General features: G+C 48.7%; 1 protein-coding gene across 4 annotated transcripts in view; it reads right to left on the minus strand.

Moving 5' to 3' along the window:
* LOC106746198 (calmodulin-binding transcription activator 2) overlaps positions 1–24,998 on the minus strand; it is a 63,695-nt gene that overhangs the window by 29,427 nt on the left and 9,270 nt on the right. For 3 of the 4 annotated variants that reach the window (XM_014622497.1, XM_014622499.1, XM_014622498.1), the window contains 3 exons: positions 24,517–24,940; positions 22,655–22,961; positions 2,742–2,833 (listed from right to left, as the gene is read on the minus strand). In XM_014622497.1, the coding sequence (XP_014477983.1) occupies positions 2,742–2,833; positions 22,655–22,961; positions 24,517–24,741 (624 nt within the window). In that variant the 5' untranslated portion in view covers positions 24,742–24,940. Of the gene's footprint in view, positions 1–2,741; positions 2,834–5,835; positions 7,497–22,654; positions 22,962–24,516; positions 24,941–24,998 lie in introns of those variants that run through there. The other variant, XM_014622501.1, reaches the window with a different exon arrangement.

Below are 24,998 nucleotides of genomic sequence, written 5' to 3' on the forward strand. Positions count from 1 at the left end.
CATGAAATTGCTGCGCTCTCTCGTATAAAATGTATCTAATCAATGGTTATAAATAGCCGCAGAGCCGGGAAGAAGTTGTCAGTGCTATTCACGGGGGAGGGCATATCAACATTCGTATAAATCACTTTGCGTGATTCCTGTTCTTCACTGAAGCTCAAATTTGTTGGCCCGTGCAATCGATAATTCTCGAAGGACCAAGGACTTGATAGTATAGGTAACAGATAAGGCAAACACTGTGACACGGTATTTCGCCCCTTCTGCGTTGACCTCATTACCGATGCATATTGCGCCACTTTGGTCGTGTCACCCCGCGAATGTCTCCCCGACGTCTGACAATCATGCGTACGTACGTACGTCACCTTATCGCGAAGCAATTGACTCCTCCGGATCCAACAACGTCGCCCCGTCGGATCCGTTTATTCTTTTCATCGAACCATCGGGAGAATCGAGTTCGGAACGGAGACGAGCCGGGCAACGGGATCGCGCGGAAATTTAATAGATTCACACGAGAAACGACAGACAGACGGGTACACGAGCGGGCGAGCGAGCGAACGATATCCATCGCCTAAGAGACGGCTGTATATATGCACGAAGGGGAAAAAATAGACCGACGCGCCGGCAACAGTAGAGACGGAGAACGCGAGGCAGACAAAGTAGCGAAAGGAAGGCAATAGAAGAGGCGAATAAAGCGGAGCCCCTCTTCTCGTCACCGCTCGAGGACTTCTTGAGAGAAGGCGGTGTCGACGACTCTCTCTCCTCTCTCCAGGAACTTTTAATTTCCGGTACCTACCGGAGGGTGGTTCAGGAAGAAAGTAACAAGCGCGTATGTGTGTGTGAGGAAAGCGGGCGAGAAATGGCAGAAGGTAACGGATGCAAAGAGAAAGAGAGAGAAAGACAAAGGAACAGGGAAAGGGGCAGCGAGAGGAAGAAAAGGTAGAGGCGTTCGAATTATCGTTTACAATGATAGTCGTCGCGCGAGGCGCACGGGGATCGCAATTGAGTTCGGTTCGGCGATACTGAAAAGCTCAGCGCCGCCGGCTGCGAGCTCTCGCTGGCTCCAGCTATTGATCGGAGGCCGACCGACCTGGGTCAGAGTATAGCGGTGGACTGCATCGGTGCACCTCCAGCAGCTACGTGTGCAGCGCTGCTCGCGCGCGCGAGCGAGTGTGTGCGTGGGGAGGGCGGATCGGTGTGTGTGCGCACGTCAGTGTGGGTACGTGCACCCTCGCCGTTGCACACTACGGCGCGCCGTTGCACACACCGACGTCGTCAGGGTCGTGACCAGGAATTTTACACCCTCCGGCGAAATGCTGAAATAGCAGTCTGTCCTTGCCGCGCGCGCTATTTTAATCAATTCGCCAGATTTTTCAGAATGAACGCGCGATCCGAGCGCTAAACGGCGCTCCGAGTAATTTGAAAACGCACCGGTGCGATATGATAATGAATCTCTCGGGTAATCGCTGCTTTCGGAACGTATCATTCCTGTGAAACAGGGTATCTCGTCGTTTCACGAACGTCGAAGAATCGCGAATCGTTGTTTTACAGCTCGGTAATTTTGAAACTCGTCGACATAATCGGTTGATCCAAAATCAGATTGAACGATGGATCTCCCTGTCGCCGGAGTCGACGTCGATTTTCACCGGGACGGTCGAGGCTCGCCGCGCCCGAAATCCAGCCGAAATCCAGTCTCTCGGAAGAGGCCAGCTTCATCGGCTCGCAATCACATCCCCGGCGTCGGGCCTGGACGCTGCACACCGGCTTGCATCGGCTCTGCATCCATCGTCTGTGACCGCGAACAGCCGCCGGCGACCACCGGATCGCGCGCGCGCGGATGTACACCGTGTTATTTACCTTCCCACTTTACTCGTGGTCGCGTAAATATATACATCCGCCGGTGGCGGGGACGAGGATAGGAGGTCGCGATAAAATTCACGCCGGAAAAAAGGGGGACGACGCGCGAAATGGTCCATCGGAATTCCGGTAATATCGGATCGGCCGGTAATACCGGAATCCGCGCGTGGCCACGTGGCCCCGATCGCGACAAGGGATGCGAGAGGGAGAGCCAGAATGCGAGCGTATCCGGATGTAAAACGCATTGTTGGTACTTTGGCCCGGTTTCCTACCACCACGTAGCGCGGATGCCCCCGTCGTACTTCGTCGTACTTCCGACGACTATTCGGCGCGTCGATTCATCGGGAATTACATACCCGAGCTCTGCTCGGTTACCGTAATAATCCGGATTACTGCTCGCTAATTAACGCTAGTTAGTACTCGGCCATGTAGTACACGGTGAAATGAACGTTTGATGTCAATCGATAGGCAAAGACAGAGAGAGAGAGAGAGAAAGGAGCGAAAGAATATAATTACTGTGCGCTCACGCGGATATTACTTATTCGAAACGCGAAGACATCCCGGATATTTCGTTCTCTACCGCGAAGCGCCGCGTTTTCGCTGCCCGATTTCCCCTCCTCTCTCTCTCTCTCTTGCTCTCTTTTTTTCCTCCTCGCACGTATTTTCGTGTTTATCTATCCGACAATCGATTCGTACAGGGTACGCGAAATTGCAGCTCGACAGCGTGACGGTATATACACGGAACATTAACACGATGCCCCACACGATGCGATCGAGAAATATGACATCGATGGACGGACCGTTGGGTATTTAGGTTGCGTGTCGTGTTCTCCATTGACCCGTGAATTTAATATCACGTCTAAACTAAAATGACCGATGGGACGGCTTACCTCGTTGGTGTTCCATCGATGCCTCTGAGTTGGAAAGTGCTCGGCCCGCGGCAGGGTCTCCAGATTTTCCGGGAGCTTGATCGGGTCGCCGTCTGCATGACAAATTATATGAATTAATAGCCGTTCCCTCTGCACGCGGTGAAAGGAAGAAAGGGACACACGTAAGATCGTGGTGCTAGAACGGAAGCAGCAATCGATTTTCAAAAGTGGCGGCGATTTGTTACCGCCCGTTTTAGCCCGCTTTACCTCAGCTAGAACGGGAAGTCTAAATTCCGTGCCGTTTCTCGTCGGCCGCGCGCAGCCCGTGCTGTTTTAATCAATCGTAATAATTTCGGCGAGGATCGATAAAAAGCCCGGGAGGATCGTTATCGCCGGCCGGCGGGTATTCGCGCGGGTACTCGCGCGCTGCTCACGACACGTCGTCGGTCGCCTTAATATTACGTGCACGTGTCATTAGCTCTGTTTATACACAACCGATCGAAAAGTTCCATCGATCTAAGCTATGCATATGCACGCTCGCCCGTAAAATAGCACTCGTAATAGATTGCACCTTCCACGAACGCTATGAACTGCCTGCTCCCGTTAGAATGCAAAAAACTCGCCGGCACTTTTACCGAGAACTTCGGCCGGCTGTTTGCGCGACTGTTGTTTTCAAATAGGAACGAGGAGTTTTCTACGCACGAAGGCAGACGGCGGAAATGATCGTTCCGATAAGCATCCAATTCGTATCGATTGCAGCTGCAGGAAGTTTAAATTAATATACGAATATCCCCAATATCCTCTCGCTAAAATAGACGCCGAAATCTTGGCAAAAGTGAGATTATTGTTTCGGGGCAAAGTGAAGGAGAAGTTCTGCCTCAAAAAAGAAGATATTGCAATAATTATGATACCTGTATTATCACGTTCATACATTATACACATGTGGTTTATAGAAAATTCATCGCGATTTTCGAGAGGCGGGGAAGTAGTAATTCCTCACGCGAATATCTCCCAGTGAAAGATCCCGGAGGAGGGTGTTGTACATTATGTCGTTGAATTATTGGAATCCGGGAGCGAGATTTCTGCATCGGGGGCATCAAGCGACGACTTGCTATTTGCTAGACGGAACGCTTCCGTTTTGCAGCTCGCATTTCCTCCCGATGTTATTGATATTACGCACAGGACATCTGCGCTCTCGCGAGACTTCCCCCCGCCCCTCCCCCCTCCGCCTGCAAGTGATGTATCGGCAATATCATTGCATTGTGTGCATCTTTAAAGCCATCTTTTACGATGTAAATGCGAAACCGGCATAAATCCGCCGTTGTAACTGTGGATCCTCTCTTTTTCTCTCTCTCTCCCTCTCTCTTTTTTCTGTCTCTGCATTTCGCGCGATTTATCACGTAAAATTGAAAAGACGTGTAGTCGGAAGTCGTAAGGTTGTCACGGAGATAATAAAGTTCTCTTGTATGTGCAATTTTCGATACTGCTCTAACGCGTTACTTTCGATTTCCTTAGAAGGAGTACCTTTGCGGAGAGAACCCCCCCCCCCTACCCGAAAAAGGAAAAGAAAAGGGAAGTAACGACGGTACGCTGGTCGACGAATAATGACGAAAACGGGAGCAAACACTGCTCGGCCGGTATTATTTTCGAAACGTCAGAAGTTGCGTTATGTGAAATCGAGTTGCGATCGTAATCGAAAAGTTCCTGTTCCTTCCATTTTTCAATGTTTCTTTGTAAAGTAAGTATTGTATTGTATAGTTTGTACAGTAACCTCATTACTCTTTAATTAGTTGCACGAAATAAATAAGCATCGCTGAAATGCACCTTTCCGTAGGTCCGCGAAAACATCATCACGCGATGAAAATTCCGCGCTAATTAATAAGAAGCCCTCCTGCACGTCTTTCCCACTCTATTCCAGGCGTTTCTCTCCGAATAACTTGTCTCTAATAAACGTGGCGAGTTACAGCGAGTCGAAGCCGAGTTTTATCTTCGGTGGCGAAACGTTCCCGGCTGGAAATTCCTACCCGAAGTTAGCGGGAATTATCCGACGGCGGATCAAATATTTATCTAACGGCGCTTAGCTTGCGGTCGCCTATGCCCTATGCAATATTCATCGATTCGCGAAACTTGCCGAAACTAGGCGCCATTAACTAAACTTTCAATCATAAGTATGATATTTAAGCTCACTCGCCGCGGTCTTCTGGCTTCCTTAACAGCACATTGATGTGTATTCGCCCCGAACTTCTTAACGTCATGACGTTAGTTGGTTATAAGCAGGACGCAAATATTTCATTTTTGTGTAGTCGCGCTGGACAATTACGCCAATAACGTATCGACACGCTATAGAAATTTAATAACGTCCGATTTGTAAAATTATAGAAGCAATTATAGAATGTTCGCCGCGCTCAAAAATACAAAATCTGGCAATCCAGGTTTCAGAGTACTAATTGAAAAGTCCCATTCCTTATTTTTGGATTAAACAAACTCGCTCGACTCATCATCAAACAGAAAGGAACGAAGACACTGAAGAAGAAAAAGAAGAAGAGCCACATTTTGTTCTTACAGCCAGAATTTTTCTTTCTTTCAAGCAAATCACGTTGGATTATCAGTTTTCCGATTGATGCAACCAAATTAGTTTCTCAGTGAAAATAGGTTGAGCTGATTTAGAACAATCTTCGAGCTCGTCTTTCGCGTTAAAACCTCTCGTATAATCCGTCATATCGCCATTCGACAGCAAGCAATAGAATTCGAGGTTGAATCGACCGTTTTAACTTCGCTTCAACAAAGATACCACGAAAAAAAGTTTGATTGAGTTTACCCGACAATGAACAAGCCAAACGTGTTTTGGTTGAAGGAAGCAGAATTTCTGGAACTCAAAATTCGGTTCCCTATAAGCAGGGGGGAATTTCGTTTTTTTCCATCAAAACACGTCTGGTTTATTCATCGCGTCAAGTAGATTAAACCAAACACTTTTTTCCGTGCAAAAGATTCCCCCCTCCCCCTGTATATGTACACATGATCCCAGTAACAAGCCGCGACGCATCGCTTCAGCAAAATGGACGAGAGTGCATATCTCTCTCTCTCTAGCAGGTGCGTAAGCAGCAGATAAACTCACTTGGAGCGAGGGGCGTCGGGTAGGTCGCGTGGTAGACGACACGTTGTGGATTCGAGTGATTGTAGCCCGCCATCTCCGCGGTGGTGGTCGCGCGAGCTCGCGCTGCCTGAATCTTACCGATCGCGGCCGATCGTCATCGTCCTTGAGCGTAGACGACTCGGTTGCGCGGCTGGGCCCTGGCGGGCATCCCCAGGACCTTCCTTTTTCTCGGCGGGCCCGCGCGCTTGGACGATGATCGCGTACCTGATGACACGGCTATCTGCCGTTGTTGATTGCGTCGTCGTTCTCGCTGGACGATCGCGTCGTCGCTCGTCGAACGGGACGAGCTGAGCAGGAGGAGGCGGCGATGGTGGCCCGATTTTCGTCAGGACAGCTTGCCAGCTGCAGCCGGCTCCAGGACGCAGGGACGGCACTCGGATTGGCGTTGTACGCAGCGTGAGGGTTGCGCTCCCGGATGACGAGGACTCCCTCTGGAACGGCAGGACATATCCTCCGGAGGAGCGTGCACGCGAGCCGTGATCGTGTCTTATTTCGGCGGAACGGAACCGGATGTCACGATCGATCGATTGTGTCACGAGTGTGTCACGAGCGTGCTCCCAACGGTCCCTCGGCTTCCGTCGCTTCCGTTTTCCTGGTCTCCTCCCTCCCCCCGACGTGTCCTCCCGATTTCCTCGGCTTGCGGGAACGAGGGCTCGCGCGAAAGGGATCGAGGCGGAGATCGAGCTTCACCTCTCTCGCGGTTTCGCCGCACCGAACGAAGGACACACGTGGAGGTGCACGCGGAAATACGGACGGGATCGATCTTCCGCCCCGCGTCGTGTGTATTCTCCTTGATTCTCTCTCTTTCGCTTTTTCTCTCGCGCGCGCTCACTCTTTCTCTCTTTCTCTCCCTCTCACGCTTTTTTCTTAGGTTCTTCAGCTAGTATAAAAAAGTGGAACTCCATTGTTTCTCTACGCGACGCCCGGAGCCATCCTTCTCTCGCGAACGTTTCTTCCTCCAGTCGTTTTCCTCTTTTTCTTCTCTTTCCTACTCCGCCTTGTCTACGCCACCTCAGACCCAACCCTTTCCTTCGTGAACGGTTTTCCGATAGATTTTCAGTCTTTCTCACAACCACACACTCTTCCTCTCCTCTCAATCGTTGTCTTCTTCTTCTTTTTCTTCTTAATCTTCTTCCTTCCGGAATGCCAATCCCACCCTTTGCTCTCCCTTTTTGTTGTGCGCTCCGGAGCTCTTTTTTTAGTCTTCTTATATCCTAAGTTACAACACCGAACCCGTCCCCATCGGGGGGACAAAATAATGTAAGGGTCACACAGTACAGAGAGAACTTAAAATATATTGCGATATCCGTCCCGTATGGCAGCCGACGCGATCTTTTCACACGATCTCTCGTAGCTCTCGCCTCCCGATCTCTCTACTGATCTTTCTCGCGTTTTAAACTCTCGTCTCGTCCTCTTCTTTCGTCGTGCCGCGCCACGCACCCGCGTCCGATCGAGGAACAACTTGAGAAAATAGATGATCTTTCTATCGTTTGACTCTTTTGTAGCTTGTTTACCGTGTACTGCTTGTGTATGCGTGTGTGCGTTACACGTTCACTTGGAAAAACCGGAAATGGAGTTACCTCCTTGTCGTACGTCCCTCTCTCTCTCTCTCTCTCTCTCTCTCTCTCCCCCCTTCTTTCTCTCTCTCTCTCTCTCTCCCTCTCTCTCTCTCTCTCTCTCTCTTTCACTCTTTCTTTCTTTCGCTCTCGCACTCTCTTTCTCTCTCGCTTTCTCTCTCCCTCTCTCTCGTTCTTTCTCTCTCTCCAGCCGCGCGCGCTCTCTTTCACTTCGCTTCTTCCTTCTTTCCTTTTCCCCTTTCCGAATACAGACGGTTGTCTTACGGGTGTAAGGTAGATTTAAAGAGAGTCCTTAGGAGAAATGTGTTGTTGCTGTTGTTGCTTTCGTGTTTACAGTTGTTAGTGTTATTTACAAATATGTAATGTTTTGTTTTTGTTAATAAAATAGTTCAAATTAGTCTTTGGCCCCGCGTGTCTGCTCCCGAGCGGCGGGAGCCGCAGAGTGAGCCAACCCGCGACTCTCGACCTCCGTCCGTCGCCCCTCTTCTCCTCTTTTCGCCATCCCTCTACACAGAGTCCCCTCCACCACTGCCTCGGAGTCCTCCAACGCCACCACTAACCCCTCTCTTCCAGCACCACCACCACTACTATCACCACCTCCACCACCGACGATGAGGACGATCACTCTCTCTCTCTCCCTCTCTCTCTTCCTCTCGGCGAGGTCCGACTATCCGGCCCCAGCCACAGCCTCTACCCCTTGCACCCGCCCCTGCCTGTGTCTGCCGAATCTCACCCTCAACCGCCCCTCGTTCGCCACCTACCCTCCGCCGCCTGCTACTACCTAGTCAACGCCGTCCCGCTCGCACCCTCTCTGGCGACCTCCTCGTCGCGCACCTACGTCTACTTACCACTTTTCCGCACGGCGGTGTATGCGTGTGCACCGCCGTGCCAATTCCTGTGTGGAGCTCGCGCGATGTGCTGTTCGTTACCTACGTACCTACCTACCTACATACCTACCTACCTAGCCAGATACCCCCAGGAGGACTCGTTGGGGTTGTAAATTAAGGATTACCGAGGATGCAAATTAATGCCGCGGCAGATGTATGTATGGAGAAAGAGAAGGTAGGAAACGCAGAGAGAGAAAGAGAGAAGGGGAAGGGGTGAGGGAGGGAAAAAGAGAGAGAAATAGACATTTGCGAGAGGGGATTGTTGTCGTTGTGGAAACTAACATCGAGTCCGCGTCGGCGAACCCGCGCCGCGAGATAATCGACTGTTATCCGGCCCTCCGCGGATTCGCCGCGTCGTTCCAAATAATTCTCACTGTTGACAAATCGCCGACTCGTACGTCTCACGCCTTTGTCCTCGGAGCCGATAAATCCGCGGGAAATTTCCGGGCGAGAAAGAGAAAGAGAGATGAATGAGAGTCGCGCGAGAAGTAATCGAGAATTTGCATGCGAAGCGCAACCTTGAACGCGATACGGCTAGATTTGGGGGAGGACATGACAATGTAATCGCGTTGCTCCGAGCGGATAAGGCGTTAAAAAAAAAAATTGCGAACGAGCAAGCAGAATGTCAAGCAAGATCGATGAATTTGTCGACAATTTGGATTCCCTTTTATTATACGCACACAAATTGCTGCACGCGTCACAGATTACCGGCGGCGTTGAATATTAACGCGACAGAAGCGGCGAGTTCGTTAAAAAAGAGAGAGAGAGAGATCACATCTTTTTCTCGCCGCGTACTGATTAATACCGAGCTTTAACGGAATTAATTTCAGGGGTGTGTACAATCGCGATACGCGGCGCGAGATAACCAAATTACGTGGCAGAACGTTGAAACGCGTAACACCGGCGTAGCCCCGGCTAAGTTACTTCACACAGTTCTGCGAGATAAGATTCATGGCAAACCATATGAAGAGTATCGTTAGCATGCAAGTCCGTGAAAATCGTAAACTACTCGACGCAGCGGCCTCCCGCGGTTGCGCGCGGCTCAAGATAAACTTTATCTTTGTCGTTGTCGACGGCATTCGAGAAAACCGCAGCGAGTCTTCGCGCACCACCGACCGACGTTGGCGCGATGCATGCGCATTCCCGCGGCCGAGAGGGAGTAATTTACGAGATTATGAATTATTCGAGCGCGATCGTATGCGCGCGAACGATGTCCCATCGTTCTTCGACGTGTGAGGATTGTTCGAAGCGGATATTGCTGTCAATTTCGACTACCCGGGTACCCGAGTCTTTCAGTAATTGCATGGAAGAAAAGAATTAGCTCCTACAGCTAAAAACTAGCTCCCACAATGAAAAATTAGTTGTCCACATAATATTGGCTGAATTTAATTAATTTAACTAATTTTTTGCCTCTGTACCTATATATTGAAAAATGCTACACTCAAGTAAATAATTACCCCAACACTTCCGACAAAAATTTTTGCTTGGCTTAAATAAATTTTACTTGAACCAAGTAAATAATATTACTTGAATGTAATCAAAAAGTGTTAAATTCAAGTAATACTTATTTAATCCAAGTAAAAATTTGTTCAGAACTATTGGAATAATGATTTATTTGAATGTAGCATTTTTTTTCAGTGTAGTTTTAATTCTCGCAGCTAAAAACTAAGTCTCGTAACTAAATTTCAGTTATATTATATGGATAATTAATTCCTTTTTTTCCGTGTGAATATACGGCTAATTTCAGACATTATTATTATCTGTATCGTTAGAAAAATCAATAATTTGTTTGAAATTAGCCGTATACTTAGTTTACTGAAAGACTCGGGTATTCGGGTAGTCGAAATTGACAGTACTAATTGCGAACGAGATCGCGCGAGAGACACCGTTTGGGAATTCGTATCTGTGCGCTGATTTGTTCGAATGAACAAACGAGCGTTTTATCTTCGGAATGAGATTTCCTCTCTTGCAGCTTTCAAATCGCTGATTTATGTCAGTTCGCTCGCATTCGTCCCGGGGCGCCGACGCGCTTCTTTTATACCCCGGAAGTACGGATCGTCTCAAAGAGAGAGGATTTAATCTCCCGATTAATTTCAAGTAGACCTCGCTTTAACGGGAGCCTGCATTTTAGACCTCCCCGGTTACCGGGGGGAGATACTTAATGCCGAAGATTGAAAAGAAATCTCGAAGTAGGACGACGTCGTTGGCGATGTCCTCCGTGGCCGTGAGATAAATCCCGACAATCGAGGGAGCGCCATCGCCGCCATGGCGAAAATTTGTGGAACGCGCGGAAGTAAATCGGCGCGCGCGCGCGCGTACAATTACGAAGATTCGTTAGCGAACGTTAAAAATGTCGTCGTAAGCAGCGGTAGCCGCAAACGGGCGATCGGAATTGGCTCCGGCACTTCCGCACATGTCTCCCTCATCCTTCGCTGCCGACGGGGGCGCGACGGGGATTTCGGGCGGGCGAACGGCTAAACGATATTCCTCTCACAACCCACGAAACGCAGGCCAAGTCCTCCCCCGACTTCGCACCTATACACACACACACACACACGTTTGCGCGCGAGTCCCGCGCGCTCTCTCGTGCCGTACGTTTGCAGCGACCGACGGTGTACCTAGGGGCGCATGTACACGTACATATGTATACACCGCCGGTACATATATACAGCTATAAACGGGGCATGACACAGCACACATCGGATTCTCGCAGAAGGTTCGTGTCGAATTTTAATGGAGGTGCCGTCACCTTCCAGTGACCTCTGGAGCCAGCCGTGCTGGAGGCAGTCCTTTGGAGAAGCTCGCTCGAGGAAGAGGAAAAAAAGGGAAGAAAGAGAGAAAGAAGAAACACCTCCCCCACCCGCACGATCGTCGCCGTCGGCGGGGTGGCGAAGGAGTGGAAATCACTCAGGCGTCGAGCCCCTATCGCCAATCTGATTAATGGACGGATTCATGAGCCTCGGGTATTTATACGGATTTAAGCGCGCCTGTACGGCGCGTAGCCGTGTAGCCTCGGTGCCCTGTTAAATTGGCGCTCGCCACCCCGTGTACACGGACGCACGTGCGCGTACACGCGGACGCGACTCGGCTCCGTTCACGGATCAGGGTCGGAGAGGGCGGCTTAAATAATTCTTCCGGGGCGAAGAAGAATTCGAGAATCTACGGTGGGTAAAAAAAAGTAATCCGCGGAGATGGTCAGGAGATATCAAAGGACACGGTAATACAAACGACGTTTCGTTCTCTCTCTCTCTCTCTCTCTTTCTTCGGAAACGCGAAATTTGATCGAGAGGTATTTTCGCGCGAGAATATGTTCAAGTTTAAAATTCTACGCTTTACTGCGCTGCCGGGGATGAAAAGGGAGGAGTTCGGTGCGCCGCGTTGAGATAATTGCACGTGAAATCTGGCGCGTTTGGAGATTTCGGTTGGTGGCTCACACACAAATTCCGATCCCAGGCAGTCCAGATTGCCGACGATCGCGACTCCGCTCTCGCGTTAAGCTCGTAATTTATCCGCGGCCTGGTAATTGAGCGAATCTCGTGACGGCGAGAGCTCGGCGGAATGAAACAAGTTCGCGTCCGGCTTGCCGACCCTCGACGCGCACAGGCGCGAGGCCGCCCCCAATTCATTCGCTTCCGCGTGCATCACATCGGGGTTGCGCGATAGTCCGGCCAAACCCAATCGTCGTTATGCACCTTCGACACGACTCAGCGACGTTACGCCGCGCTCGCGGCACTCGCAGGCTCGTTTCGCCAGCTCCGTGAAATGATTTTCGTCTCGCTTTTTAATATTTAATAAAATCAAGAAATGTGGCAAAACAGGCGAAACGCAATTATTGACACGGTATTTAGCACGGTCTTTAACATTGAAAAGGATCCAAAGATACACGGAAAAAGAATTCTAACTCAAAAATAGATATTCTCATATATACAAAAAAATATTATAATCTTGTTAGATTTTTAGTCTTGATTTGAGTTCAAGTAATATTTACATCAATATAATAAATTCAATCAAATCAAAACTAAAAACCTTCTAAGAAGATTATGATATTCTTGTTTATATATGAGGATATCACTGAAACGTCGATGAACACTATAAAATGCTTGCAATGTTATTTTAACATCTATACATGTCAAATATCGAGTTGCAAAATATTGGGATAGCATAAACATATGTTAAATTAACACACGACTGTTTTGTAACACACAATGTTGTGTTAAAAATTTAACACGAAAATTTAATTAACAAGAGCCGATTTTAACATAAATATAACATGATTTTTACTGTATCATTCTTTCTTGATCGAAGATTCTGCACAGGGAAAATATTATAGCAGAAATTATTACAAAAGTTTATAATGCTGTGCTGTACCGGAATTATCATCGCAATTATGATGTATGTTGTTTAGTGATGTGTACACATAATATATATCACTAAAGATTGCAACGTACATCATAATTTCAGTCATAATTCCGGTATGGTCCAGCATAGGAAAATTTTATGGTAATTTTTGCTACCATATTTTCTCCGTGTAAAGACTAGTTCATAAGTTCTTCCGTTCTTTAATAAAATTGTACTCCCCGAGTCGAAATTTTGATCCTATATTAAGTTTATTTAGTTCTACATTAAGTCTTCAAACGGAAATAACTTTCCACCTTTAGCATCAAAGGAGCAACAGAAGATCTTTGAAAACTTAATGCAGAACTAAATAGACTTAATGTATTAATAGAACAAAAATGCTAACTCGGGTCTCTCCTCTCTTGGGCGAGCAATCTTCTTTCGGTCTCCCGTGTTATGAGGTCTCCTCGCCGAATTTACTGAAGTTTCGATCTCCGTTATAATTTTCATAACCGGTCTATTCGGAGACACAGAGACTTCCTCGATGGAGATTTCCGCGTTATTACACGCCGTTATATCCCGCGTAAACCATCGCTAACATTTCAGGCGTTGACAAAATAAACACGCATTAAACTGTGAGCGTCACACACGCGATCACACACGCACACACTTCCGTTCTACCGTCGGTCCGGAGTCGCGTAGGCGGAAGTAGAACGCACGTGTGGGATGATTTCTAGCCCGTACTCGACATATGGTCAGAAATGATTACAATTGTGTTCCTTGGAGCCGATCCGCCAACTAATTTTTGGGCCCGTGCCGAGTTCACCAGCGCCTCGATCCCGGGATCCGCGATACTCCGCGACTCCGGCCGAATCGAAACGGAGCGTTACATATAGCCCATTTTGTTTCGTTCTGATTTATGGCGAACGCGTTACAAAAACGCCACGCGGGTTTCGCGAGAGCGGCGAAGGGTGTGACGGGTTTTTCGGCAAAAACGTACTGCCGATGTTAAAGCGATGATATACAAGGTGGAGCGCTAATCCTGTCCATCCGCATCTCGCGTCGTCTCTCGCGTCGACCGAAGCGGCGCGAGAAAGATATTCGCCCGAGAGAAAAATTTACACTTCGCGAGGGAACCTTACGCGGGATGACTATAAGGGGCGATTGAATTACCTTCCTTGCGCGAGCGTCGTCTCTTTCTCTCTCTGTTTCTCCCTTCCCCCAATTTTAAAATTTTTATTCCGCAAAGAATGCGACTCTCGGCCGTGCACAGCTGTTCTCGTTGCGTCATGAAACTTTTGCAGGAACCATTTTTTTCGGATCGGTTAAGCCGGCGTAAATATTTCCGAAAGGGAAGACTTATCGCTCCGCATCGTGCGCACGGCGTCCGTCGGACATTTGTCAAAGCGACGCGTCAAACATTTAAGTAATATAATTCGTCACTCGATATATACACAAAAAATAAAAGAGAAAAGTAAGAGAGAGAGAGAAAGAGAGAGAGAAAACGAAAAAAACGCTGCCACGGCCGAAAAATTTCTCGTTCTCGTGCGACGATACTTCACCCCCGATGAGCGTGACACGCGTCGTTATTGGACACTCGGGCCACGAGCACGCAATCCGTCAAAAATCTGTCAAAAATCCGTCTTCGGCGTCGCGGACTTTTATTGCGAGCGAAATTGAAGGTCCATTATTTTATTTAACCACCGTCAATCGCGCTGATCCGCGCGTTAAGAGAACGTCGCAAAGGGAATTTGATATTTTAACAGCCCCACGCGCGCGCCGTTAATTTTGCATTTGGATGAAAACGATTCTATACAAAACACTGCAAATATCCTATAAATGTGACTAAAAAAAGAAAGAGAGAAAAGCGCGGGAGGTTTATAACATTGCGAGGTAACCGGTGCGAGTTATTACGTTATTTGTTCGCTGGGCCGCAAAACGCAAACGAATTAATAATGTGTAAATGGGTTAATGGCATACTTTAAGATACAATCGCGACAATTAGCCGTCGTTAGTGTCAAACGGGCGAGCTCACCCGGAGGGGGAAAGCCGACGGGGAAATCTACGATCTCCCTTTAAGCGCGTTTCCGCAAACTGATCCGCGGGCTCTCGGGGCCGCGCCTCCTCGCCATCGTCGTCACCTTACATACCGCGCATCTAAATAGCCCCAAAGTAACTGAAATAGTTTAAGGGACCATACATATTCATGCGCGCGCCAGCCAATGTTTTTGTTGCAAAACTGCGAGCACGCGGCGCGTCGCTGCGGCAAGAACGCCGAGCGACCGACGATGACGACGACTACGACGTTTCTCGCGTTGAATTTCATAACTGTCACGAGAAACTGCTCGATAATTAACGCGCATCTACACGAAATAAACAGATAGTTGCATCTCCGACGAACTCTTATTCCCTCGAACTTGCGAGCGGGCGAGCGAGCGTTTGTTCTTTCGGGAAATCCTTAATAAATCAATCTTGCTTCATTTAGCGGCGATAACGCGAGCTAACGAAAGCTCGTTCAATCAAAACGCGCCACGCGAATACAAGTCCGCGGGTGTCACGAGAGGCGATAGCGATAAAATTCGCACTGACCGATGGTATCGTAGGGCGTGCGCTACCTGTGCGAAGGGTCACTGCGATTCTACACCATGTACACATGGGTCTTAAAGTGGCATAAAGGGCTGATACCGCGCTCGCACACGCAACCCTTTATCGACGGTCTGATTAATTATAGCCGCGCGGAAGCGAAGGGAAACGGAGTACATAGAATTACGCATAACAATTAATGACATGTCCTATTGTCGCTAATTTATTCGCGCTCTTGATTATTTTCATGACGTGGCCATCGCGTTCAACACGAACCTCGAGTTGGAGATTCCCCTCCCTCCCCCTCCCGCTCCCTTCCTCTCCCTCAGAGTGAAAGGAATATAGCGCGAAGGAAAGAAGACACATACCCACACACACATACACACAGAGTCACGCATACATACGAGTCTAATCGCCGTGCAATCCCGCGAAATAGGAGCGCGCGGAAACGAGTAACTGGGTCTCCGATCGCATGTCGCTAAATTCGGGAAACGGCGCAGCGGCTTAGCCGCGAACAATGCGCCGTCCCGGGCTCTCTAGCGTCGCCCTCTCCTTTCGGTTATCGATAGCGGCTGTTAATGGACCACGAGAACAGTTAATAGAGACGGCGTTTGCGCTATCGTGCCCGACCGGATTGGCAGATTTCGACAATAGCTCGTACACGCGCGCGGACAGGGTTTAATCTAACCATTATCGCAGTCGGACCATCCTTCGCTTTATCATCGTCCGAAGCGACGAGCAAATATTATACGAATGTGGGCGCGGTACACGTGTAGCCGGACGGGGCTTGCTTTTCAGCAACCCACGGCGAGCCAGCCATCCGGTGCATTTTTGTGCGCTTTTTTGAGCGACAAGTCGGGCGTCGGACAGCCGGAGGGTCGAGGAAGGGCCGCGCAAGAAAAGGAAGAGGAAGGGCCAGGGATTATAAGCGAAGGGCGGAAGGCAGGGAAAAGGGAGGTCGCAGCGCTAACACACCGGGCAGGCGCGTGGCGATCAATTACGTAACTCAATAAAAGTGGGTCACGTGTCAAAGTGCGGAGCCATCCCCCGAGGTGTCCAACTTTTTGGTAAAAGCTCGTAAATTACCAGTCAGCCGGCTAGCTAGGTGGCTGGCTAGTAAGATAGCTGGCTTGCTAGCTAGCTACCGCGCTACCCCCCGCGCAGTTTTAAATAGAATGTCGGCGGCTCGTGTACAACTTCCCTCTCGCACCCTCTCTCTATCTATCTATCTTCGTCTCCTCTTTTATCCCCCTCCTTTACATCCCTTGCGTTACCCCTCCGCGCGTAGTCACGTAGGTAGTTCCTCACCCCGGCGTTTTTCGCGTGGAGGGACCAAAGCTGGCCGGACACGTAAGTCGCTGATCGTTAGTCGTCGGCGATAGCTCAATGTGGTAGCGGCTGTGATGTTAGCAGAAAGAGAGAGAGAGAGAGAGAGAGAGAGATAGAGAAGGAGAGTGGGAAGAAGCAAGAGAAAGAAGGAGACAGATAGAGAAGGTTTACGAGAGAGAACCGTAGGAGGGGTTGAACGAGCGACAGGAGGTGTAGGCGGTACGGGGATGGAAAGCAGCGGGAAAGAGAAAGACGAGGTTGGAGAAAGAGAGTGAGAGAGGGAGGAAGGCAGAGGAAGAGAAAGAGAGAAAGCGTCACGGCAGGAGAGAGCTAAGACAATCAATAAGATTGCCAGGTCCGAAGGAACTCGAGCCCGGATTCGCCAAGTGAATTCGGTGCACTCTTCGCTTGCCAGTCTGCAAGAGGATTCGCGTTTCGCTAGCTGAGACGACGTCGTCGTCTCGGGCCTTATCCTCGAATGCGAGACGGCGAATTAGAGACTCCTACGGGAGTGCCAGGAGTGAAACCGGAGCGGGAAGTGAGCACCGGGCTTTATCGGACGATAAAGGGTGAGAAGGAGGGGGAAGTTAAAGGGAGCGCTCCCTGTGAGAAGGGCCCGCTCTCTTCTCGCGGGGCGCCGAGGTGCAGAAGGAGGTCGATACCTAGTCTAGCCACCGGATAGGCAATCGGATAAGTCAGAACGGGATAGGCCAGGATGCCAGTGCCGGTGGATACGACCCGGATCGCGTGGATAAAAGGGGTTGCATGCCGCGAGGAAGAAGGAAGGATGACGACGACGACGACGAGGGTGCGGGGACGCGGTGGAGGCCGCACGATCGCCGCTCTGGCGGATATTACCGGAACTACGAATTACCCCGTCGCCGGGAGTACCATCCCGCCGGGGTGCACTTCGGAAGCGCGAATGGAGCGTTACGATGTCTCTCCCGGAACGGCGCGAGAAATTCCGGGGCTGAATTTCGCGTCGATAAGGAAGGCCACCCTCTCTCGGCCACGGAGAGAATTCAAGGGAGGTACGGCAGCAGCGAAGCAGGCTATACGCGCTCTCGCACCGTGCGCGCTACGTTCCTTCCCGTTGATTTTACCGTTGTATCTTCTGTCCTCCGAGATGACGAGGAACGGAAATCAACGATTGAACGTACTCACACAGCGAGGTAAAACGCGAATTTCGTCTCATAAAACTGCGAAATGCGAGACTAAGTATAGAAGATTACTCTGAGAGACTAAATATGGGAAACTGGATATAGAAGATAACTGGGAAATAATCTCATTTACGTTCCTTCCAGTTTCTGGTCTACTTGTAATGCTAAAAATAACCGATATCGCGAGGGAAACGTGCGTTAACGCATGAGGATAAAAGAATATATGAAATATTTGTTACATAGAAAAAAGTTCCTGCAAATAAAAACTAGCTTCCACAGGTAAAAAGTAGTTGTTCATATAATACAACTAGAATTTAGTTAATTTAGCTTATTTTTTTATTCCTGTTCACTCCCACAGTTAAAAACTAGGTTAATTAAATTTCAACTGTATTATATGTACAGTTTATTTTACCCGTATAAGAAGAAACTATATGAACTCATTTTGCTCCTTTTCATTTAATATTATAAATTTTGTAATTTTACAAGATTACGTGCAACTTTTATATCGAAAAATTTCGGGATTTCTTAAGCTTTGAAAGTCTTTTAGTAGGTATAACGTTGGTACAACGTACAAAATACGTAGCGATTTTTGCGACAGCAAGCGCGGGGCTATTTTGTAAGCGCGGTATCTCAGCCAATCCCGTTCTATCCTGGTCTACTTGTCTATTAAAAATAAAATATTTTCTTCCCACCATCTCTTATTATCGTCGCGTTCGCAAGAATTTCGATGTAATTCATCAGCTAGCGAATTAACGCTGCTCCAGAAGACGCGAGACGTGAACCGTGAAGGGTTAAGGCCTGCGCGCGATCGGAAAACCGTAGATTCTAAGAGGAACTTTCCCCGGCCTATATGGCACTAACAATAAATAACAAGGTCGGCAATAAATAAGAGGCACGTTAGAGAAGGTCTTGTGCGTCACAAAAGCTGGTCACGATACAGAAAACGGCCGCGCGCGCCGCACACATTCATAAAACTTCGACGAGCGCGTATCAGGAACATCGAGGGGAAAAAAATAATTCGCCACTTTACATATTCATTTTCCGAACCAGTGAAACGTTCACTGAAACGTTCGTGTGAATAGCTGCAATTACACTTGTAACCATCGTGATAACTTACACATTCATTTTCAACCTGCCAATCCGCGTCTGCGTCACATTTCCTTTTCTCCTTTTGGAAAATTTTCCGCCTAAGGTAGCCAGCAAATTTCAATCGGGCGGACTCTCTCCCAACGTCACACGCGCATCCCCCGGCGAATCGAGACATTCACCCTTTCCAATTAAAATCTCAATTAAATTTTGCATTAATCGCGTCGCACGTAAGATCACGATGCAAACATTTTCAAACAACGGTTTTCCGCCGTCTCCCCCTTTTCCCGCGCGACGGCCACAACTGCCCGCCACGGATTGTCATCGAGTTTCGTCACGTCGTTAGAACTTGGCGCTCGTAAAAACTGTCATCTCAGAATTTGTGCGACGTTTTAGTGTTAGCTAGCATCTCCGCGTCTTGTACTTTCCGCACGTCAAAGGGTAACTACTTTCCGCTTACTACTTACGCTCCTCCACCCTCTGACGTGGCTCTTCCCTCCCTTTCCGCCCGGTAACCCGCTTCTTCTATTTATATTCGAAATCGGATTCATGCATGAGTGCCTTTTATGGAAAATGTTGCCGAAGAATAGGAGCCGACCGTGTCTGCTGCAGCCTGCCTGCCGGCGGTTATGCGTGTGCCGTGCGAATCGGACTGCATGTGTATCTCTGCTCGCGTTGCATACAGTCAATTCTGGAAATGAGCCGAAACCTCTTTTCACGACAGAATAAAACGGCGGTGTACATAAGAGGAAGGAAGAGGCTATAAAGTTAAGCGAGGTCTTCACGATGAGGTGAACGCGTCGGCAACGGGGGAAATCGTACGCGGGGAAATTCCGCGTATCCGTGAAAAACCGACGGCGGCTAAAAATCACGAGAGCGGGATTGGGACGTTTCGCGTCGAAAAGTTTGCGCGATTTCACCCGTCAGCTTTTGGAAGGGGAGGGGGGGGGGAGCGCACCGTGGAAAAATTGAGAGCGAAAGAACTTCCGTTGCGGCGTGTAACGTCCAAACAAAAGTTACACTCCGTAGAATTAACGATAAAGTGATAAAAAAAACATTGGAGCAGGTATTAGCGTATCTTTCTTCGCGGAGTTTCGCTCCGAAAGACGAGGAAAAACTTGCGAACGGAGGAGGATACCAGCGCTGCCATTCAGTCACCAGAATAAAAAAGTGAAATAGTGACTGCTTCTTGGCAAAAATAGTTACAAAGAGTGACCTTTCAGGCATCGAAATAGTGATCAAAAGTGATATTTTTGTCAAATCCTGAAAGTAATTAAGGCTATTTCAGCAAAAAATAACACTTAAGCCCGGTTTTCCACTTTCTGGTTAACTTGATGATTTAGATTGGATCTAGTGATAACGTAAAAACGTAGCCGTGTTTTTCTATTCAAGGTTAATCGTTCAATTTTAAAAGTTAACACTACAAAACCATCGGTTTAATGATTAACCATGAATAGAAAAACACGATTTTTACATTACCATCAGTCTGAACCACAAATTAACCATAAAAAGAAAAACTGACCCTTACTCTTAACTTCCCAAGTTTATCTTTAGATAACTTAACATATAACGAGTTCTTTTCATAGTACAGTTTGAAATTTCGTTAATAAGAAAAGATCAAAGGCATGAACGCTTTCGGAGCAGTTTTATTTAGAGAGACGACAAAAAATTATATAAACGTCTATATTTTATAAATTTAATGCTCAGTAAAAAAGGTGACTATAGTGACTCGTTTTTTAGTGACTCGTCGAGAAAAAATGACAAAAATGACTGGATGGCAGCGCTGGGATGCACGCGTTCCGATTAATCTCACAAGAATTCGGGCCATGCCATTGTCATTCGCCGCGTTCGCTCGCTTCGCTAACGCGCATCGCTAATTTCCGCTTTGGGGAAGACGGCAGCGGTGCTCGAAAAATGAGCTGGACGTTAAGTGGGGCGATTCGGGGAATGAAAAGCTTCGAGATCCCCTTCCTCATAGAGCGGGTATCTCGCGGCGCATATCGATCGATCCTGTTTTCGCAGTCTCTCTCTATCTATCCCTCCCTCCCTCCAACTCGCTCTCTCTTTCTCTCTAGAGGGAAAAGGAGTAATTCCACCGGTGAATTGTGGATATTTGCTTTCTGCATCGGTTACTACATTTTGTTTTTATAGCAAGGTTTTCGGTGCGCGGCGGGAGTGTCGTGCAAAAAATATCATATCGACATCGCGTATTACCCGGGATCAACGTGCGGCAGTTGTACAATACGCGGACCGTCGTTTCCCGATATGCAACGACAGCTAAATTCATTTGCGACTGCACGAAACAATTTGGCGCGGTGGAAAAAAAAAATGAGGCTATTCGGTTACGCGGGGAAGAACGATGATAACAGGGGAAAACAATGTTGCATCGCAACACGTTAATTGTGTACACGTATAAATTCACTCGAGACATCAATCAAACCCCGCCTGTCCGGAATGTCCGACATTCGAAGCTCCGATGATACGTTCGATGAAAGAACCGAGAATTTGAGATCCCTGAAAAAGCTCGCGGGAGGATTGAGGAAATATTTGCCGATTTGGAAATTTGAAGAGCCGGAAATGTCGGGAGATCCGAGGAGATATCGGCGATATCGAGAGTTAGCGATGAAAAGGGAACCGCAAATAGAACAGGATATCTCTCGGGGGTTTAAAGAAGACTCAGAATACATATTCGATAATCCATTATGACACCCCGTTTACATAGCACACATTTATAGAATTTCCGATTCTCGGACCGCTTCGCGTCCCGCTCAAATTCCTTCAGTCGGGTGTGCGATTCCATACAGATTTCTTCGTAAAGCCGTTCTCATTCTTATCTCGCTCAATTATCCGGGCGTTAATGGCAGCAAGGAACAGCCAGCGCTTCTTAGCCAATTTGCACGGGAAGCTACAAACTGTAAAAGTTGCAGGACCGATAGTTTATCGTGCCTCATACAGCCGCGCGCTGCTAATCGCGTGGTTTACGGGCCCCGAAGTCATTCCGTGAAACTCGAGTGCAGTTTGCAGTTTCCGTTTCCACCGTGATGAGTGGAAACTTTGGTCAGTTCCCTCCCTCTCTTTCTCTCTCTCTCTCTCTCTCTCTTTCTCCCTCTTTCTCTCCTTCTCTCCGTTCCGGTGCTACTCCCGGTGCGGTAATGTAACGGTTTTCGCTTTAAAACGCTGGCGTTTGTTTTAAACTTCATTGCGATTTTCAAGTCCGAACGCGCGGGACTAATTCTTCCCCGTTAACTCTCCTTCTCTCGTGCGAGAGAGCCATAATTTTCGAGAGAACTACTTAAAGCTGCCCCAGACAGGCGAGCCTGAAAACTTTTCGTAACGACACAACAATCGCAACAACTCCGCCACGACAATGTTGACGCTGATATGCAATAAGGCTCATACCTCCTCCGTTTACGCGAAATTGCATTGCATTTCTGTCTTGCCTGAAATCGCGAGGAACTTTCTGACGTTTCTCTCGTAGCCTCCCTCGTGCTTTTTCTATCGGAAGTAATTGATATCGGTTGCATTAAGTGGAGAGCAGTTACATGTATATATACGTACATGCATATACGTATACATATGTATATATATATGTACATATATTTCACGAAAGTCTCTTGCCAAGTTACAAGACGGCGAGACCGACATCTGTTCTGCCAACAAATTAATCTAGCATCGACATTTGTTATCAGGATGACGGTGACAGAGGACGCGCACACACTTCAACCCTTCCCGAGCAGATGTACGCGTAAATAATTTACGACTTAGCGATCGCTCGGCCTGTCAAAGGCGCGGAGTAAATGATGGCGGAAGTAGTAGTACTCACCGGAGATGGGATCCGCGCCATCGAGCTTCCTGTCGGTGACGACGACGACGTTCTCGTGAGCGACTTCCTTGCTCGTCCTTGGACGGCATCCAGCGGCGTGGTTCGTTTCGTTGCTAGCGACCCCGTCCTGGTTCTTGTGCTCGTTCCGTAGGTGATCGTTTCTCTCGTTCAGCTTGCAAACACCGCCGCCAACCCCGACCTTCGACGAGAGCTTGCTGCTGCTGCAGCTGATGCCGCCGGGGTTCCCGTTGATGTTCGCGTTAACATTGATGTTGCCGTTACCGTTGTTCGACGCGTGATTGTCGGCCTATAAACGGCGCACAAAGCGATCGTGAGCCGCGGGATCTCACCGGTAGGTGGTTAATCCTAATTATTTCGTCGCTCGTAAAGCGGAGATGTTACGCGAGAGACAAATGAAGATAACCACACTATGGTCGCTTTATCCGGCGAGCGAATTTATAACGATCGAGAGCGGCTGGTGGAAATCGAAAGGGCTCTCGACGTGAAAAAATAGAAAAAAAAGGACAAAATTAAATATCTCTCGATTGAACGACATCTCGATCGAGAGAGGCTTTAAACAACGTGCCGCAACGCGCTTTTATGTCGTGTTTCTGAACGGGCCCGTGTTCGTGAGAAAAAGAAAATCCCGGAAAATTGGTCCATTCCGTTCCGATTCTTTCGGACGTAAAACGCGGCAGCAGAGCGTAAAGAAAAAAACATGCAAATAAACACGAACGTTGCGTCAGATCGCGACACTGAGCCGCGACGGAGGTCGTCCTTTGCGACGAGAAGCGATCTATCCTCTTTAACCCTTTACATTGGAACAGGCGAGGCTCATGGTACCACCTGCCACCCATTCCCAGCTATAATTGAAGTTGTCTCGTTTCGTATTGTGAAGCTATATAGCCGCGCGATGCTTTTTTCTCTTTCCGCGCTGAAGCCAGAAAGGCAAGCTTTTATTCTGTAAGTACTCGGTTGCGCGACTAACGGGGATATTCCCCGAAGACATCTGTCCTATGTCGAGACGAGAGAGAGAGAGAGAAAGAGAGAGAGAGAGAGAAAGCAAACAAGAGAGAAAACGAGCGAACATTCTTCTTCTCTCTCTCTCTCTCTTTTTCTCTTTCTTTCTCTCTAACCTTCTATCTATCTCTCGTACTTTCTTTCACACCTCCGATCCCATATTCAACGATCATTTGACCTTTTACCGCCGACACGTTTTTAGTAAAACTTTCTTAATATGACTCTCTGCGTTTATAAGCGGCCGGCTAAATCGACGTCGACGAGCAATTTAGCGATCCGCGTCTCGAGAAAATCAATTAACCGATTTGCAGTCTCGCGTCGGACGCGTCCACGTGTATATACTCGAAATAAGGCCGGTCGCGCTTTCCGCAGGAGGTAGTACCTCCTGACGAGGAACAAGCGGTATCTCTCTCTCCTTTTCCCTCAGTAGGTTGTTACTAACGGTCGATAATCGATCACGAGATCATATTTTTAGTAGAACGATCGAAATCGCATGCTCGCTCGTGCACAGCTCGACACAGCTAGTCGGACTGCGCCCGGATTGATCCCGCAAGCTACTAGACGCGCTCAACGATTTACTTTTCCTGAGAGAACACGAGCTCCCGCGGAAGTTGAACGCTAACAATAGCACGCTCGGAGTTCGCCCGGTTCCCGGCTTAGTTGGAACACATAATCAGAGCCTACATCATAACGGAGCCGTAGAGTAAACGCGAACAAAGGCGAGCGCGGTGGCCGCGTTGAACAATCTAAAACAATCCGCGCGCCGCGAGGACTCGATTCGTGCGCACGTTCGCACGGGCGTTCGCGTTAGCGCGTTCAAAAGGTCTGGCCGGGATTCTCACCGAGCTGGTCATGCAGGTGGACGAGGACGAGCGCACCACGACGATCCTGTTCTGATTGTGGTCGCTCGAGGCGATCGTGGACACGGCGGCGTGATGATTGGCCAAGGCGTGGTTGTCGTTGGGGTTGCCGCCGGGATTGCCGGAATTGGCGTTCCCGCCGGCCAACGAAGTCTGCCTGATCACCAGCACGCTGCCCGCCGGCTCCAGCACGACCACTTGCCTCATTCTCGCTTCCGTCCGTTTTCGGTTACCTCTTCCTCGTCGTCTGGCTTCGCCGGATGCGGCCGAGATTGGCGAGCGGAGAGAGAGCGGAGCGTGTCTTCTCTCTCTTCGTCTCCTCGACGACGACGACGACGTTAATCGCGTTCTCCAGCACAACCTCCGGCTCTTAAAACTCCCACCCGATCGCTGTCACTTGCTCCTCCTGTACGCACACACATACACACACATACACACACACAAACACCGAGTGATATTAAAGC

The sequence above is a fragment of the Dinoponera quadriceps genome, unplaced genomic scaffold (assembly GCF_001313825.1).
Source record: "Dinoponera quadriceps isolate SergipeBrazil2010 unplaced genomic scaffold, ASM131382v1 scaffold566, whole genome shotgun sequence".
NCBI classification, from domain to species: Eukaryota; Metazoa; Arthropoda; class Insecta; order Hymenoptera; family Formicidae; genus Dinoponera; species Dinoponera quadriceps.